This window comes from Melospiza georgiana, chromosome 8 (assembly GCF_028018845.1).
Source record: "Melospiza georgiana isolate bMelGeo1 chromosome 8, bMelGeo1.pri, whole genome shotgun sequence".
Taxonomy (NCBI): domain Eukaryota; kingdom Metazoa; phylum Chordata; class Aves; order Passeriformes; family Passerellidae; genus Melospiza; species Melospiza georgiana.
The window spans coordinates 20,375,452-20,390,168 of NC_080437.1; the positions used below are offsets into that span (position 1 = coordinate 20,375,452).

At 42.6% G+C, this 14,717-nt stretch overlaps 1 protein-coding gene across 1 annotated transcript; it reads left to right on the top strand.

Annotated features, from left to right (window-relative positions):
• The first annotated feature begins 3,094 nt into the window (after positions 1 to 3,094).
• LOC131086205 (lysosomal acid lipase/cholesteryl ester hydrolase-like) lies at positions 3,095 to 13,556 on the top strand. Its single transcript, XM_058029115.1, has 10 exons — positions 3,095 to 3,111; positions 3,873 to 4,023; positions 5,314 to 5,428; positions 6,903 to 7,101; positions 7,729 to 7,838; positions 9,327 to 9,463; positions 10,050 to 10,190; positions 11,314 to 11,385; positions 12,315 to 12,383; positions 13,323 to 13,556. Exons 2-10 carry the CDS (start codon positions 3,880 to 3,882, stop codon positions 13,554 to 13,556), a joined length of 1,221 nt encoding a protein of 406 aa, XP_057885098.1. The 5' UTR covers positions 3,095 to 3,111; positions 3,873 to 3,879.
• The last annotated feature ends 1,161 nt before the right edge of the window (positions 13,557 to 14,717 follow it).

The window sequence follows — 14,717 nt, forward strand, 5'->3', positions numbered from 1 at the left end:
AGCTTGGGATAAACAAGAACCCTTGTTTGTTCCCTCACTGGGAAAAAGGTTACATGTGCTCAAGCCTTCTTTGGCGCTGGAGTGTAATTAATGCAGAATAAGGTGGGTTTCATTAGTTGTACTGCTCACTGGAAAACAGATTTAGGTCAGTCTGCAAGGTTAAAGTTAACATAAACCAAATGAAAAGCAATAGCAGAGACCGTGTTCTTGAGACATTATGTTGAGAAAAGCTGAACACTTCCTCCTTTTCATCTTAAAAGATTACATTTGAAGCAGCCCCTCAGTTGGGCAACAGTGCAGATCAAGGTCTGCCACAGCCCCAGTGAACTGCAACACCCAGGTCCCAGCTAAGCATTCTAACCACTGATTTGTAGGTAGTCTCTACACTCTCCTGCTCCATGGTGCATTTTGGGGTGGTGAATTAAACCAGATCATCTTTTTCATCACAAAGATTACCCCACTTCTGAAATACTGCCTAATCAGCACTTAAACATGCTCTGCAATGCCTGTTGCCAGCTCATGACACTCACAGCTGCTTCCCTGAAGAGCTCATTTTGTTTGGACTTCCTTTTATCGACGCAGGTTCCTGCCAGTGAATCAGTCTGCTGGTGGAGACAGACCAGTGACCGTGGCAGCAGGCAGAAGCCAGGCAGTCCAAGCAGAGGTGAGTTACTTGTACATACATGCTCGTGGTCTCTTTCTGTTTCCTGTCTCCATGAAGATGTGCTGCCTTGCTTCTGTGCAGTTGGTTGTAGAAGTAAGCAGAGTTTTTCCTCTCATTTGTAAGTCTGCTTTGATGCACTGAAGTGCTTCTCTGCTTAAACTAGAAGGCAAAATATTTGACCTGCACAAAAAGGAAAAAAAGAGAAACTATTTAATTTTTCCTACTTGTTTTCTTCCCTCTGAGAACAAGGGAATGAATGTGCAAGTATTGCAGCAATGTGTAATCTGGACCTCCTGTTCCTTCTGTATAATGCAGGTTTACGTTTTATTAGTGAGTAAGGCAGCAAATTCTCATGCATGTTTAGTCACAGTTGCTCTTCTGGTTGGTGTGCCTATGCCTTAGAGCTTCTATGAAGTAAATTTTAGACTGCTTAAGGCATGAGGATAAAAGGAAAAATTTCAGAATGGCTTGCAACTTAGCTTCACTAAATCTTAAAAGTATGTAGAGGAACTTTCAAGGGCATTTATCTCTCTGATCTTTTTTCCACCTAAGCATATTCTTTTATGACAGTTTACGACGCATAAGTAGTTACTTATGACTTCATCTCGCTAGATGAAAACAGCTGTTTGCATCTCCTGTCTTTATTCCTAGAGTTTAAGGGAGCAGTAGCCTGCCAAGGTTGATGCTACTTGGCCCCCTGCATCTGAGTAAAAGGTGAATACCTGGAAGTCCATAATCCATGCCAGCCAAGCCAGGTGATCACAGAGTGCATTGGGGAACGTTTATCTTAACAAGAGGAATGATTAAGCCTTTGCATTGCCTCAATTAAATTTTTGAGTGGTGTGAAAACAAGCTGAGATATTAGCAGAACTTTTTCTTGTTAAATTGAGATTCCCAGTGCAGGGAGAGGCAGGCATATTTTGCTCCCACTAGAACAGAGTAAAACAGCAGAAAGCAAAACAGAGTGTTGCACTGCCTGAGTATGTAATTGTGAGGCTTCCTGTTTTGACAAAAAATTAAGAAGTATTTGATATACAAAGGGAATTTAATGAAGTGTGTTTTTATGCCAAATTTAAAGGTCTGGGTGTTTCCAAAAGCTACCTCATTTCAACTGTTTGATGACTCATGAGGTTTGACTTCTTTAAATTTGTTCAGTCAAATTTAAAGGCCAAATTGAAGATCACTAAAAGTCAAAACATATTTTCCTTGTTTATCTCTCTCTCATCCCACAAATTCTGTTCTTCTTCCCCACTACTTTATGAGGAATACTTCCTTATTTTCTCTTGATCTTGATATTGAACATTCCTGGGTACAAATAAACTTCACAGAGCAGCATATCTCATCATAACAGATATCTTATGCTAGAAGCAGACTCAGGAAACATGTGGCTACATGGGAACCTCTGTTTATCATTAAAAATTGCATTCTCCATGTCTAATGCCTGGTTCCCAAAAGACTTGTCTCCTGAGCCTGCTTAACTTCCTAACAAAAACTTTAAGACAGGAAGGTCTTCTATGAAATTCACTCGCAAACCATGTATGCTATGGCTACTGTGAAGTTAGATGGACTCTGAAATGCTGACAATCCCTCTCTTGCTGGCTGCTGCTGAGCATAACACCAGTGGCCTTTGCCTGCCTTCCCCCAGCAAGGCTGAACCCTCTGGAGTTCCCTGTCCTTCCCTGACAATCTGTCCTCAGGAACTGCTGCAGGCTTGTGTCTCAGTGCTGGACTTGGCAGATATTTTACAATTGCATCAAAAGTCCATTAAAGGATGGACAGGATGGTGAGCAAAAACACACCATGGTCACAGAAACCTGTCGTCTTCTTCTGAGGAAGCCCAGCCTGCAAGAGCAGTGGTGTCCCCAGCCACTCCTGGTGAGGCATTCTTACAAGGTGCTGCAATGAGCTGAAGCCTTACACTGCATTAAGTCCCATGGATTCTACTATTGAATATTGAGGTCTCCTCCCTGATCTTTATGGTCTTTATACTACTACTCTTCTCTTCAGAGGTATCATTCTCTCCTCACACATAAAACAAAAATCTGATGTATGATGTATGATGTGGCTTTTCCTGAATATGTAAGCACAGTACTGAGCTTCCCGGACCAATCTTTTTTGTCAAAATGTCTGGGAAGCTCAGTTCCTGCACTTATTGATTTGGATTCTAGAAAATAAAGACTAAAACCTGGCAGCATATCTATTTTACATGGAGTTGGAATAAACTGGTACTAGATCGACTGCACTCTGCAATTTCTATTCAGAAATGCTAATCTGGAACCATGCATCATCCCAGGAAAGGGCAAGGTCTCACTTTCCCATGACCAATACAAGATTTGCACTATAGACAACCATTTCTAAGAGGTATTGGAGACATGCCTTTGGCAGCACAAAGGCAGTCTCAGGATCTCTTGCTCTCTCCTCACAGCTGCTTGCCTGGTGGCCAAAAGGTAAGGCTGACTAGGAACTGACTCATGGGGATTTTGGGGACCCACACATGGTCACCTTGTTTGCTCTATATTCTCAAAAGAACTGATTATGTTCTGGGGCACATCACCCTATGAGGAAAGCACAAACTGGCACTGAACATGCAAGCATGTTGCCCAGAATCCATTAAATCTCTTCACAGAGTGACTGAATTATTCCTGACCCCTTCATGAGCCTCATTATCTGGCCCCTCCCCCCAGCACACCACTGACAGACACCAGAATAGCATTCAGTCCCAGAGGAAGGGAGGGCAAGCTTAAACAGGGCATCCTGAACCTCTTTCACCTCATTCCTGAGGAGACAGGAAACAAACAGTGCTTTCCTCTCCCTTTGCCTCTCCTGCTGGCAGAAGGGTGGAAGCAGATAAAGGTGGGCAAGCTGGGTGACAATCACCTCAGGTGATCATGCTTCTTTGTCAAGCTTCTGCTAGGCTCGTGCCAAGAGCTGGCCCTGGCTGCCAAGCCCAGTTCTCTTGTAATCTGCAGAGTGCTCAGGCATATTCTTGCATGGTATGCCCAGGTGCTTCCCACTCCTGTTCTGCAATCCTACCTGTTAAACAGGGTGAGTTTAAGACAGCCCATCCCCACACAGGTTGTTACTCAGGCAGTCCCTGGGGAACAGTTCTCAGAAAACCTTCAGGAGACTCTGCTCTTGGCTCCTCCTGTGGAATTCCACACCACTCTCTTCCTAACACAAGCACCCGTGCATGTGCTCTTCCACACAGCCCCAAGATGTGGTGCCTCCTCGTGCTGCTCTGCTCCCATGGAATTGCCTTTTCAGCAGGATTCTCAGCAGGATTCTCAGCAGCCTCCAGTGCAGGTGTTGACACAAGCCGCTGCAAGAAGAGTCGCAACCCGGAATGCTTCATGAATGTTGTAAGTTGGGTCACCTTCTTTCCTTTTCTAAAGCTTCTTTTCCAGTATAACTAACACTCCTTGTCAGGAAAGCTAAGAAGAGCCCCTTTTGCATCTCCTGTTTTCCCAGCCTGCTGTTTCCAAAGCCACTGCCTTAGGGTCACTCCCACCGTGAGGGCTGGCTCTGAACGTGCCAGGGGCAGATGTGCCTCACTGCATGAGGACAGACACACAGCACTGCCGTGGGGACTGCTGGCTGCTGCCTTTGCTTCCAAGGCTGGGCAGCTCCCCAGAACCTCCTGAGGGGCACTGCAGATCCACAACATATAATTGTGGTCCCAGTGGCCAGACTCAGCCTGGCTGTGGACAGAGCACTGACTACTGCTCCAGTCCCTGCTAAACTGAACAACAGACTTTGCTGCCGGCATTTAGAGTGAAGCCCAACAGATATATGATAAATGTGGAGCTGTGTCATGGCTCATGATATCTGTTTGCAGTCAGTTTTCTCTACACATGTTGGTATTTCAGGCTACTGCAGAACAGGAGGAATGCAAACCTGGCAAGAGAACAAGGAACCTTCCAGCACTAGCCTGGAAGAAACCTTGATTTTCATATCCAAACAATCTGGGCTGCCACAGAGAAAAATTCCTTTGCAGTGAAGGCAAAGGCTGTTTCTAATATCAAGTGAAGCAAAGTGTTACCCTTCCATGACAGACTGTTTGCTCAGAACTGTGGTAAGGGAGGTTGAAGCCTTTCTTCAGATTCTCTCAATGCAAGCTAATCAAAGATGCTTTGCCCTGAGTCACCAAAGGTTTCCTCAGAGTACATGCAAAATTAGGTGTAGGTGGTCCCATTAGTTCCTTTGACGAGATCTCCACCCTTGTTTGCTTTGCCTGTATGACTTGCCTAACCACACTTTTCGAAAAAGTGATTTGTTATGGACCATCCCCACCGGTATTGGCATTGTCTTACACAGATACAGCTGCATATTTAATCTGTAGAAAGGTACAATTGTATAAGCCTTGCATAACATGAGAAACTACTTCTCAGAAGGGAGCTGGTAACTCAGCACATTTCTGCTCTGTCCCATAACAGAGGCTAAATACCAGACAACCAACATCTAAACAGGTCTGAAGAGGACTTTGCTTTATCTTTTTACAAGATTTGTAATGTTTATTCTCAGCCATGGTCTCTGTGGCTGGGGCCTTGCACTACCATCAGAGCACATCCCACATCTGCACTGCTCATCTTAGTTAGGCTCTAGAATAGGACAACTGGAACATTAACAAACTCTCCTCTGGCTTTCCACAGAGTGAAATTATCAGGTATCATGGATACCCCAGTGAGGAATATGAAGTTACAACAGAAGATGGATACATTCTTGGTGTTTACAGAATTCCTGCTGGGAGGAATGACCGAAATACAGGTGTGACAATTACAGGACACAAGGAAGGTCTGAGAGGAGCCAGCTCTTACAAGGATTCCCATCTTTCCCCCTTTCATGGGCAATGGAGTGTTTCATTCCTTTCCATCTCCACAAGGACACTTTGTCAGAAGTGTGACTCAAATCCTGAATCCATCTGAAGTCCACACATTCAGTGTCTCTGTCCTTATTTCTGACTTTCCTAATAATGGTGTTACATCCAAGGTTTGGAGGCTTTTTTTTTCCCTCAAATGGTCTGGCAGGTAGGCTGGTAAACAGAATTTGGGAAGGTTTTGCCTTAACAACATAAATCATACACATATAAAATAGTACCCTGACAACAGAGCCTCTGAGGTTAGGCATATGAATAATTCCTAGGCTTCTGAAGGACAGAGATATTCTTAGGGAAGGAGGAAAGAAACCAGGTTGTCAATGAAAAGCAAATGCATTTCATCTGTTTCATCACATTTTCTGAATTGAATAAAAATTTCCAGCTGGAATTTGAGGTACCCTGGGTACTGTTACCTTGATTATTAGTCCTTGTTAATTTATTTGGATGCCTTCCCCTAACTGCATCTCCTTTGGAGATAATTTGGACCAGCCTGACTCTCAAAATAAAACTGGCCAAGTTACATCAGGGGCCTCTCCCTGCTCAGTGCTTACTTGTGGGAATCCATAAAATCAGAGGGTTTTGGGAAAGCTGCAAAAGGCAGGCATCAGAGACAGCAGAACTGTGATTAGAGCTAAGCAGTAGCCATGAGATAGGTCAGCAGAAAAATTATGTAAGAAGTAGAAAAGTAAGGACAAATAGAACAATTATCTGTGTATTAACGCTTGTCTAGAATAGCTCCCTAAGCTGCAGAAAAGTTTATCTAGTGAGATATTAGGAAGTTCTAAGCTTAATAATGGAGCTCTGTGCATTGTGTTTTAAGGCTTACAAGCAGGTATTGTATTCGAAATAAGTAAGCATTGTTTTAACCAAAGGTACTTGTGCTTATAGTAATTAGAGAAAACTACTGTCAATATGCTTTTGCTGTGTGTGATTGGTCAAAAAACTTATGAAGTAAGTTGTAACATTAAGTTCTTTGTCTGCTGTCTGGATTAATTAATCCTTCTTTGGATTTATTTAATTTTTCTTCCTCTTCCATACACTGTTGTGCCTTGAGCAGTTTTCACCTTTGGGTAGATGGTTTCAGCATGAGGGCCGTAAGCTGCCTTTCCAGTGCAAGAGGAAGTAGGACAAGCATCCTCAGTAAATTGATTATTTGCCAGACCTGTCATAAAATTGTTATGAAATGTCATTAAATGGTTCCTGCTTGCATAGAAAAAAATCCTTCAGGTTTCTCAAACCAATATCTATGTATAGTTCTCCTGGGAGCTTCTAGAAGACAGAAACCTCACAAACTGAACTCTGTGCTCCAATATTAAATACACATTAATTGCTGTTCCAATAAAAGTATTTTTTAATCTTTTTCAGGGCAAGGGCCTGCAGTGTTCCTGCAACATGCTTTTCTAGGAGATGCTACTCACTGGATTTCCAACCTGCCCAGCAACAGCTTGGGCTTCGTGCTTGCAGATGCTGGCTATGATGTCTGGTTGGGAAACAGCAGAGGGAACACCTGGTCTCTAAAACACAAGACCCTTAAGCCCTGCCAGAAGGAGTTCTGGCAGTTCAGGTACTCAGTTGAGAGACAAAGACTCAACATAGAAACTCCCAGGGGACTTATCTCCCAGGGGAGATAGCTTCAGCCTGATGGCCTTTACCTAAACCAGCATCAGATCAGGATCTACACCCAGGAGAGCAAAGAACCAGACAAAGATGGATGCTCACTACTACCCAGAGTTGGGAGCATTGGCTGGGGAAGAGATTTCAGACTGGGAAATGAAATGGGACGCTGAGGAAAAGGGAGACTGTACTGTAAAAGGGAGAACAAGAACCTCATCTGGAACATGCTGAGCAGTCTTGTCTAGAAATCTGATCTCTCACAGCTGAATTCAGCCAAGAGGGAAGGAAATGTGTTTTGTAACCCATGCAGGTGAAAGCCCTGATTAAATTCAGTTCCCCAGGGGCTGCAGCTGTCAGGTGAAAGTGGCACCTGATGCACACAGAGCCCAGGGCACCAGGCAGCCAGGCTGCACAGCTGCACCCTCTGCCCATTCCCCAGCTCAGGCAAGGGTGCAGACACTGTGTGCAGCCTCCTCCTGCAATGGCTCCTGCTCGCTGCCATGAACAAAACTGACAGTCAGGAACTCACACTGTGACAGTCACATTGTCTGCCAGCTTTTTGTGTTTCTCCCCACAGCTTCAATGAAATGGGTAAATATGATATTCCAGCAGAACTGAACTTCGTCATGAATAAAACTGGCCAGAAGGATGTTTACTATATTGGTCACTCTGAAGGGTCAACTTCAGGTAATGTCAGGAGAATTACTGACAACCATTTGTGTTCCTATTTGATCAGTAGGTGACTCTCCCCACTAATTCCCTTATTTTTCTTGTTTGTAGAGAGTTAGAAAAAACATAGAGATGTTTCTGTGTTGAGATTTAGAAAATATTCAAAACTTTTCTTAAATCAGCTTTGGTTACCCTTAAGAAGCAAATAAACTTAATAGAATCTGCAGTGGTAGTTCAACTTTTTAAATAATAACAGACATAATAACAGTCATTTACTGGGTGCTGCTTGTACTGCTATAGGGTATTTTTCTCAGCAACGGGAATTTACATGAAATTGTTTTGTATTAAGGCAGACAATTAGAATCATAGAATGTCTTGAGCTGGAAGGGACACAGGATCACTGAAGTCCAACTCCTGGCCCTGCCCAGGCCAGCCCCAACATTCTCACCTTGTGCCTAAGAGCACTGTTCAAACACTTCTTGATCTCTGGCAGAATTGGTGCTGTGACCACTGCCCTGGGAACCCTGTTCTTGTGAACAGGATGGAAAAACTGAAAAGATAAAACAGCCCATATAATACATCATTTACATGAATACATTTATTTAAATTAAATTACTTGAAGGCAAGGAAAAATAACCTTAGCATTACTAAGTCATGACTTTGTTTAAATCTTACAATTTAAGTTGTAGCTAATGACAGGCTATAACTGGCCACTTTGCTGTTTAAAAACATAGTCTCAAAGAACAAAAATCAGGAAAGTAGAAACATTAATAGTTTATTTTCTCTTAGATCCAGCCTTTGTCATTACTCATTTCATGGCCTCTAAATGCAGCAAATTTTCTTTTAGCATCAGTTGAAAGTTATGATGGTTATGGTTTATGTATAAGATCCATGAATGGACATTGATTAGAAAGAAGCCACTGCCAGTTATTAGTGTAAACAACCCAGAGAAAAAGAGAAAGAAGTGTGGAAAAATCATATATCGTCACAAATTCTGACCTTTTCTCTTTTTTTGCCTCTCATAAGAGTATTTAAGTATCCCCATGGCAAAACAAACCATGCATCTAGCCTTTCTTCATCTGCCTGTGGCGCAAGCAATCAGTTGAAAATACTCAAAGCTCCCAGTATTCAGTTAATTATTCTATAGTTTCATGAAAGCATAAACATGCATAGATCTTTAGAGACTCTAATTTGAGAAACTATTTTTTAGTAAGAGTTTCATTAACTTTAGAATTTATGATATCTTCAAAACCTCCCTACAAAAACGGTTCTGATAAAGACAATGCCCAGGCACGTTTTAAACCTTAAAATGAACTTTGCCTCCCAAATAAAATTAGTTTCAGGATTTCAGTTCAACACTTTCCTTCAGTAAAACCTGCAGCACAAACACAACAGACTGGGCTGCAAACATGCTATGATGCCTTGTTTTCCATCTGCTGTTCATGTATTTAGTTTGTCTGTGGAGGATATCTTCACTAACCCAGGCTGTCTCTTCTGTGTTTGCAGGCTTCATAGCATTCTATATGTACCCCGAGCTGGCTAAACGGGTGAAAGTGTTCTTTGCTCTGGGCCCAGTGACTGCATGCCCACATGCTACAAGCCCTCTCATTAAGATAACAAATCTTCCTGAACCACTGCTCAGGGTATGTCACTTTTTCCTTCTAGGAGTCCAATGCCTGACTGATCTTCACAGGGTTCCCTCAGCCTGAGGTCGAGTGTTCCCAAACAAGTGACAATGCTGACACTGAGCTGGGGATGAATTGAGTCCTCTCAAAAAACTGTTCCCAAACTCTGTGGTGAAAATAGTTAGGATATAGAGCTTGTAGCAGCAGCTCCCAATGAAGTAGGAGACTTGTGAAACTCTGTCCTGTTTTAGGATTCCTTCTGTTTAACTAAAATTTTGCTGGCCTCATGCAGGAGGAGTTAAACCAGAACTGCAATGACAGACATGACAATCTGTAGGACTTATAAAAATGAGTAGGCATTAGGGTCAGCACACTAGAAATGGAAGGACAGCTTGCTTGAGGATTGCTGATAGTAATATGAAAGAGGAAGAATAAATGATGTGCCATGGGGAAGATGGTGTTTTAAAGGGGTACTGTGAGGGTAAGCTGTCAGCACTCTGATTACTGTGTTATGAAGGCTAGGCAACAATTATTAGCAACAATTTTCTGCATAAAATTCTTCTGTAACAAGAAAAAAAGGCACTGCACTTTTCCTTTCCCTCAGTTAATATTTGGCTGCAAAGGAGCTGCCCACCAGATCGAGTTTCTGAAAGGACCCGTGACACAGCTCTGTACAAGCCTGGATAAGTTTTGTGCCCATGTTCTCTGTTACATAGCTGGAGGCAGTGTAAAAAATATCAACACGGTGAGTATGTGCAAGAACACCTACTCAGAGCAAAACTGAAGGGATTTTGGCAGTTGCATTTGTGCACTGTATCCTTGTCTAGTTACTGTCATGCATGTGAATGCACATTGATCACAATGCAGCTCTCAGCAGACCGAGGGAATGCCAGGACTGTCAGCAGTGGGAACATGGATAGGGCAGGTGATGGGTGGGACCAACAGCTGGGCACATTCCAGTGGCAGAGAGAAAGAGCTGAGTTCAAAGTGGAGCTGTATTGCATGTGTCAGGATGTATCCTCTTTGGGGCTAAGCCAACCAGATTTTTGTCACACACAGATGATCTTTAAAGAGAGACAAAGAGTGATGGAGTCAGACTTCTTGCCCATATATTTGGCAGTTTCCTTCTTTAGGATATAGACACTGGGGTCCTCTGAACACTGATATAGCTAAAAGACAGGAGAAAAACCTATTCTTCTTCCCAATTTTCAGACTATTTGCACCAAAACTTGGTCCCAAAGAACTACTGTAAGGGACATTTTCCTGGCTTTGTTGACCTTAGAACTGGGCCCAACAGCTCCATCCACAAGGAGCAAAGCTACAGAAAGTCCTTCCCCTGTGCTGAGGAGTGCAGCACACCTACAGTGGGATTCACAAACACTTGTGCATCAGTCAGAGGGGACAGGAGAGACAGCAGAGTTTTCCCTCTGCTTGCCAGTATATGGATGCTGTGGTGCCAATCCCCTTTACAGTGGCCAAAGTATGCAGAAGCTGGCCTGTATAATGTTTATTATTGCAGTGTCTGTAACAACTGGGCCCATTTTTTTCATCTATAATCCTTTTTAAAAGCACATATGGGAAAGCAGTTAGACTGAATGGCTCAATGCAAAATCAATTGCAGCTTTTGAATTGCAGAGCTAAACCATGAAGGATATTTCCTGCCTTGCTTAAGTTACTAATGTGGTTCTCAGAGCAAGATAACACAGCTGAAGAAGAATCCAGGGAGATGGAATTGGGACATCTCCCTAACAGAACTATGAAAAATGCTTTGTAAGCTGACTTCTTTAATAGAAACTCACTTTCTTCACAGTTTTATTCTGTCACAGCACTGGATGTCTGTCTTTATAAAATGTCTGCTTTCTCTCCAGAGTCGAGTAGATATGTACGTAGGACATTCCCCAGCTGGGACATCGGCACACAACATTTTTCATTGGCGACAGGTACAACTGTAAACTGACATGTAAACCATCTCCTACTACTGCTTTTTATGCACCTGACAGCCCACAGGGAAATCCAGAGTCTCTGGATTTGGGAAACTGACCATCATACCTTCTCACCTCCTGCCATGAGCACCTGCACATTTAATATGGTCTGGGATATAGATGTGCTCCTGAAGACAAAGATTCCCAACAGGATACAACTATCCCACAGGATACAACTAGCCAGGAAATGGACACAAACCATGAACAGCTAGTGACTCTGTTTTATTTTGCCAACCTCTCATGAACTCAAGTGGATGCAAAGCAAACACAGATACAGGAAGATAGAACAGCAAAGACAATGCATCAGGCAGATTTTTAGCACATACCCAGCTACTTAAATCTTGGAAGCAAAGGTTTTCTAAACTGAGTTTCTCTCACCCTTTATTACAGAACACTCACAAGTGAAATTGCTTGTCATGTTTGTGCAAAAAATTAAATTACCAAAACAAACAAACAACTCCAAGTATTCACTCACCAGTCCTGCAAGGCATATTACAAACACTTGTAATATGCTGTAACACTTGTAATAGCCCTGATACATTATAGACATTCAGGTTCTGTTTCCATGTGACAGCTGGACCCAATTCTGTATGACAAACAGCGATTCCCACTTCAGTTATCTAAGGTAGTAAAACAAAATTTTAAGTAACAAAACATACCGAGGGTGGAAGATAAGGATCTGGACAGAAAGTTAGCAAGAGAGAAAGCAAGGATGCCACTTATCCTATGCTCTATTCTCAGCACCCTGGAAGCCTGCAACCAGAGAAAGGTGTGGGAATAACACAGTCCACTACCTGAGCCTTGACTTGACTCACAGGCAGGAATATGCCTCTTGCACTCTACTCCTTCATCTCTCATACCTTTTATTTTGTCTGTCCTTTTAACAGCTAGCACATACAGACCGGTTTCAAGCTTATGACTATGGCTCTAAGGAAAACATGAAGAAATACAACCAGGTAAGACAAAATGGACCCCCTCAGAACCTACCCTTGAGTCTTGGTAAAACTAGTGATAGAAAAATTCAAATTTTATCACTTGTGAGTATTAACAAGGGGGAGAGTGGCCTCAGCTGAATCACACACGAGTGTAAAAGTCTATTCACAAACAAGGCAGAGATAGACCTTTACAGACAATTAACAGAAGTTCATTTTGTCTCCCCTACTGATGCTGGGATGTGCTCAATGTCATTTCAAAATTTAATAAGAACCACACCCAAGTCCTAGGACTGGATGAGTACAGAGCTCTTCACTTGCTCTAAAATCCTCAAAGCTTGTCTTTCATTTAAGAGAGGAATCAGATCTCACAGTGACCTCTCCAGTGGACTGGCAACCATTTCACTTTTAACCAGCACATTTGACTTGCCGTGCTCTGTGCTGTACTAAAATGCTGATTTTCCCAAACAGAAAGGCTTCAGAGCTACAATCAGTCACTTCTATCTTGCACACTCAGAAATTTTCTAGGGGGAAATAATAACCAAATTATTTCCTTTCCACTTCAGTTCTAAGCATGAGAACTAAGACCAAAATTTGCACTCTGTGCACTGCAAAAAACTTATAGGTCTTCTCACCCTGAATACATAGAGGAAAAATCTCCAGAAAAATCTCCAGACTGATGAATACTGCCACTGTTCTCTCCATGCCCACACCTCTGAAGAGCACAAGCAGGACCAAACTGCAGGACAACCCTTAGCCATGCTTTATAGGAAGAACAGGAATAGGATGGGTCATTCCATGGACAGGGAATGGGGTTAGGGCAATGAACAGTAAGAGAGTGACCTTCATCCTTATGGCTTTACTGCAGAGGCAAAAGACCAAGAGAGGTGCTTGCACAGAAACCTTTCTCTAAACATAACTTTGATACCCAGCACTCACTCAGGTCTCCTCCCTCTCTTACAGACTGCTCCTCCTGCCTACAAGATAGAGGAGATAAAGGTGCCAACTGCTGTTTGGAGTGGTGGAGAGGACACGTTTGCAGACCCAACAGACATGGCAAGGCTTCTTCCTCGGATCACTAATCTCATTTACCATGAGCATTTTCCTACATGGGGACATCTTGATTTCATCTGGGGCCTTGATGCAACTGAGAAAATGTATTTGAAAATCATTGAATTATTAAGAAAATATTTTTGAAACCATGAGCAGAGTGTTGATTATAAAAACCTCCAAAATTTCTATTTGGCAATAAGGGTAGTATCTGGGGAAGAGGTAAACACACAGGCACACATAATGGATACTTCTACAGGTATTTATTTGTTCTTATTTATTTCTTGCTTTCCTCATAATTTGAGTTTTTCCATGGTGTTACTGTGACTGCTGTCTTCCTGAGAAGTCCGAGGTATATAAGAATGAAAGCTGAAAACATGAATACATTGGAGTACATATTGCAGGGATCACTAAACCTCAAAAGTTTTTATTTCTACAAGACTAATTTCCCTAAGCCTAAATTCTGTTTTTTCAGATAGATCTTATTTACCCAATTGAGGCATTCTCATTCCCAATTTTTGTCTTCCTAGGGAGACCCAAAAGTGTGATTTGATAATTTCTCTGTTGAAATGAACAATTTTGTTTAAATTAAATTCTTGATCCTCTTGACAGAACCTGTTGGTTTTTTTTGTTTTTTTTTTTTTGTTTTCCCTCCTTAAATTACCCCTTAAATTTAACACAACCAAGAGATCTTCAAGCACAAGAAGCTGAGCAGATAATAGATGACTAAAAATATCAAGGAATCCAACCTCAAAAAAAATTTACTGCCTCTGCCTCCCATGCCTACAAGTCACACAAATGTTTGTTCACACACCCTGAGCCCCTCACAGTTTCAAAGACCACAGGTGGCAGCTGTGGAATAAGGAGACGTAGACCCATCCAGCAAGGTGCACTCCAGGCAATACAGCTTCCACCCTATGAATTATTTTCACACTGGCAATGAAGCTGCTGCCAGCACTCTGAGCTCTCAGCGTTCAGTTTTACACAGCTCTGTGTCTGGGCCATTCTTCATTCAAGCAGTTCCTGAAACATGGCACAGCAGTTGGATGTTTTCTCCTCCCAGCCATCAGCCCTAAGTGATGGCATCTTCACAATCCATGCAAGTGCCTCCCCTCTTCTCACCTCAAGCTGCTCCGGAGTGTCTGTCCCCAGGCTGCACACAAAATGTTCATTATTACAGGCTCCAACAGGAGCTTTATTTCATGGAGTGTTTCTGGCTGCAGCCTCAAGCTCATCTTGCCAAGCCAAGACCCCTTGCAGTTGGAGTTGACATCCAATACAATAGTTACACTGAACAATATAGCTGGC

Bases quoted from the DNA above. Each gene is read 5' to 3' on its own strand.
- LOC131086205 (XM_058029115.1), top strand. From the start codon at position 3,880: ATGTGGTGCCTCCTCGTGCTGCTCTGCTCCCATGGAATTGCCTTTTCA. The intron at 7,102-7,728 runs GTACTCAGTTGA...TTCTCCCCACAG, and splicing joins AAGGAGTTCTGGCAGTTCAG to CTTCAATGAAATGGGTAAAT. The intron at 10,191-11,313 runs GTGAGTATGTGC...CTTTCTCTCCAG, and splicing joins GTGTAAAAAATATCAACACG to AGTCGAGTAGATATGTACGT.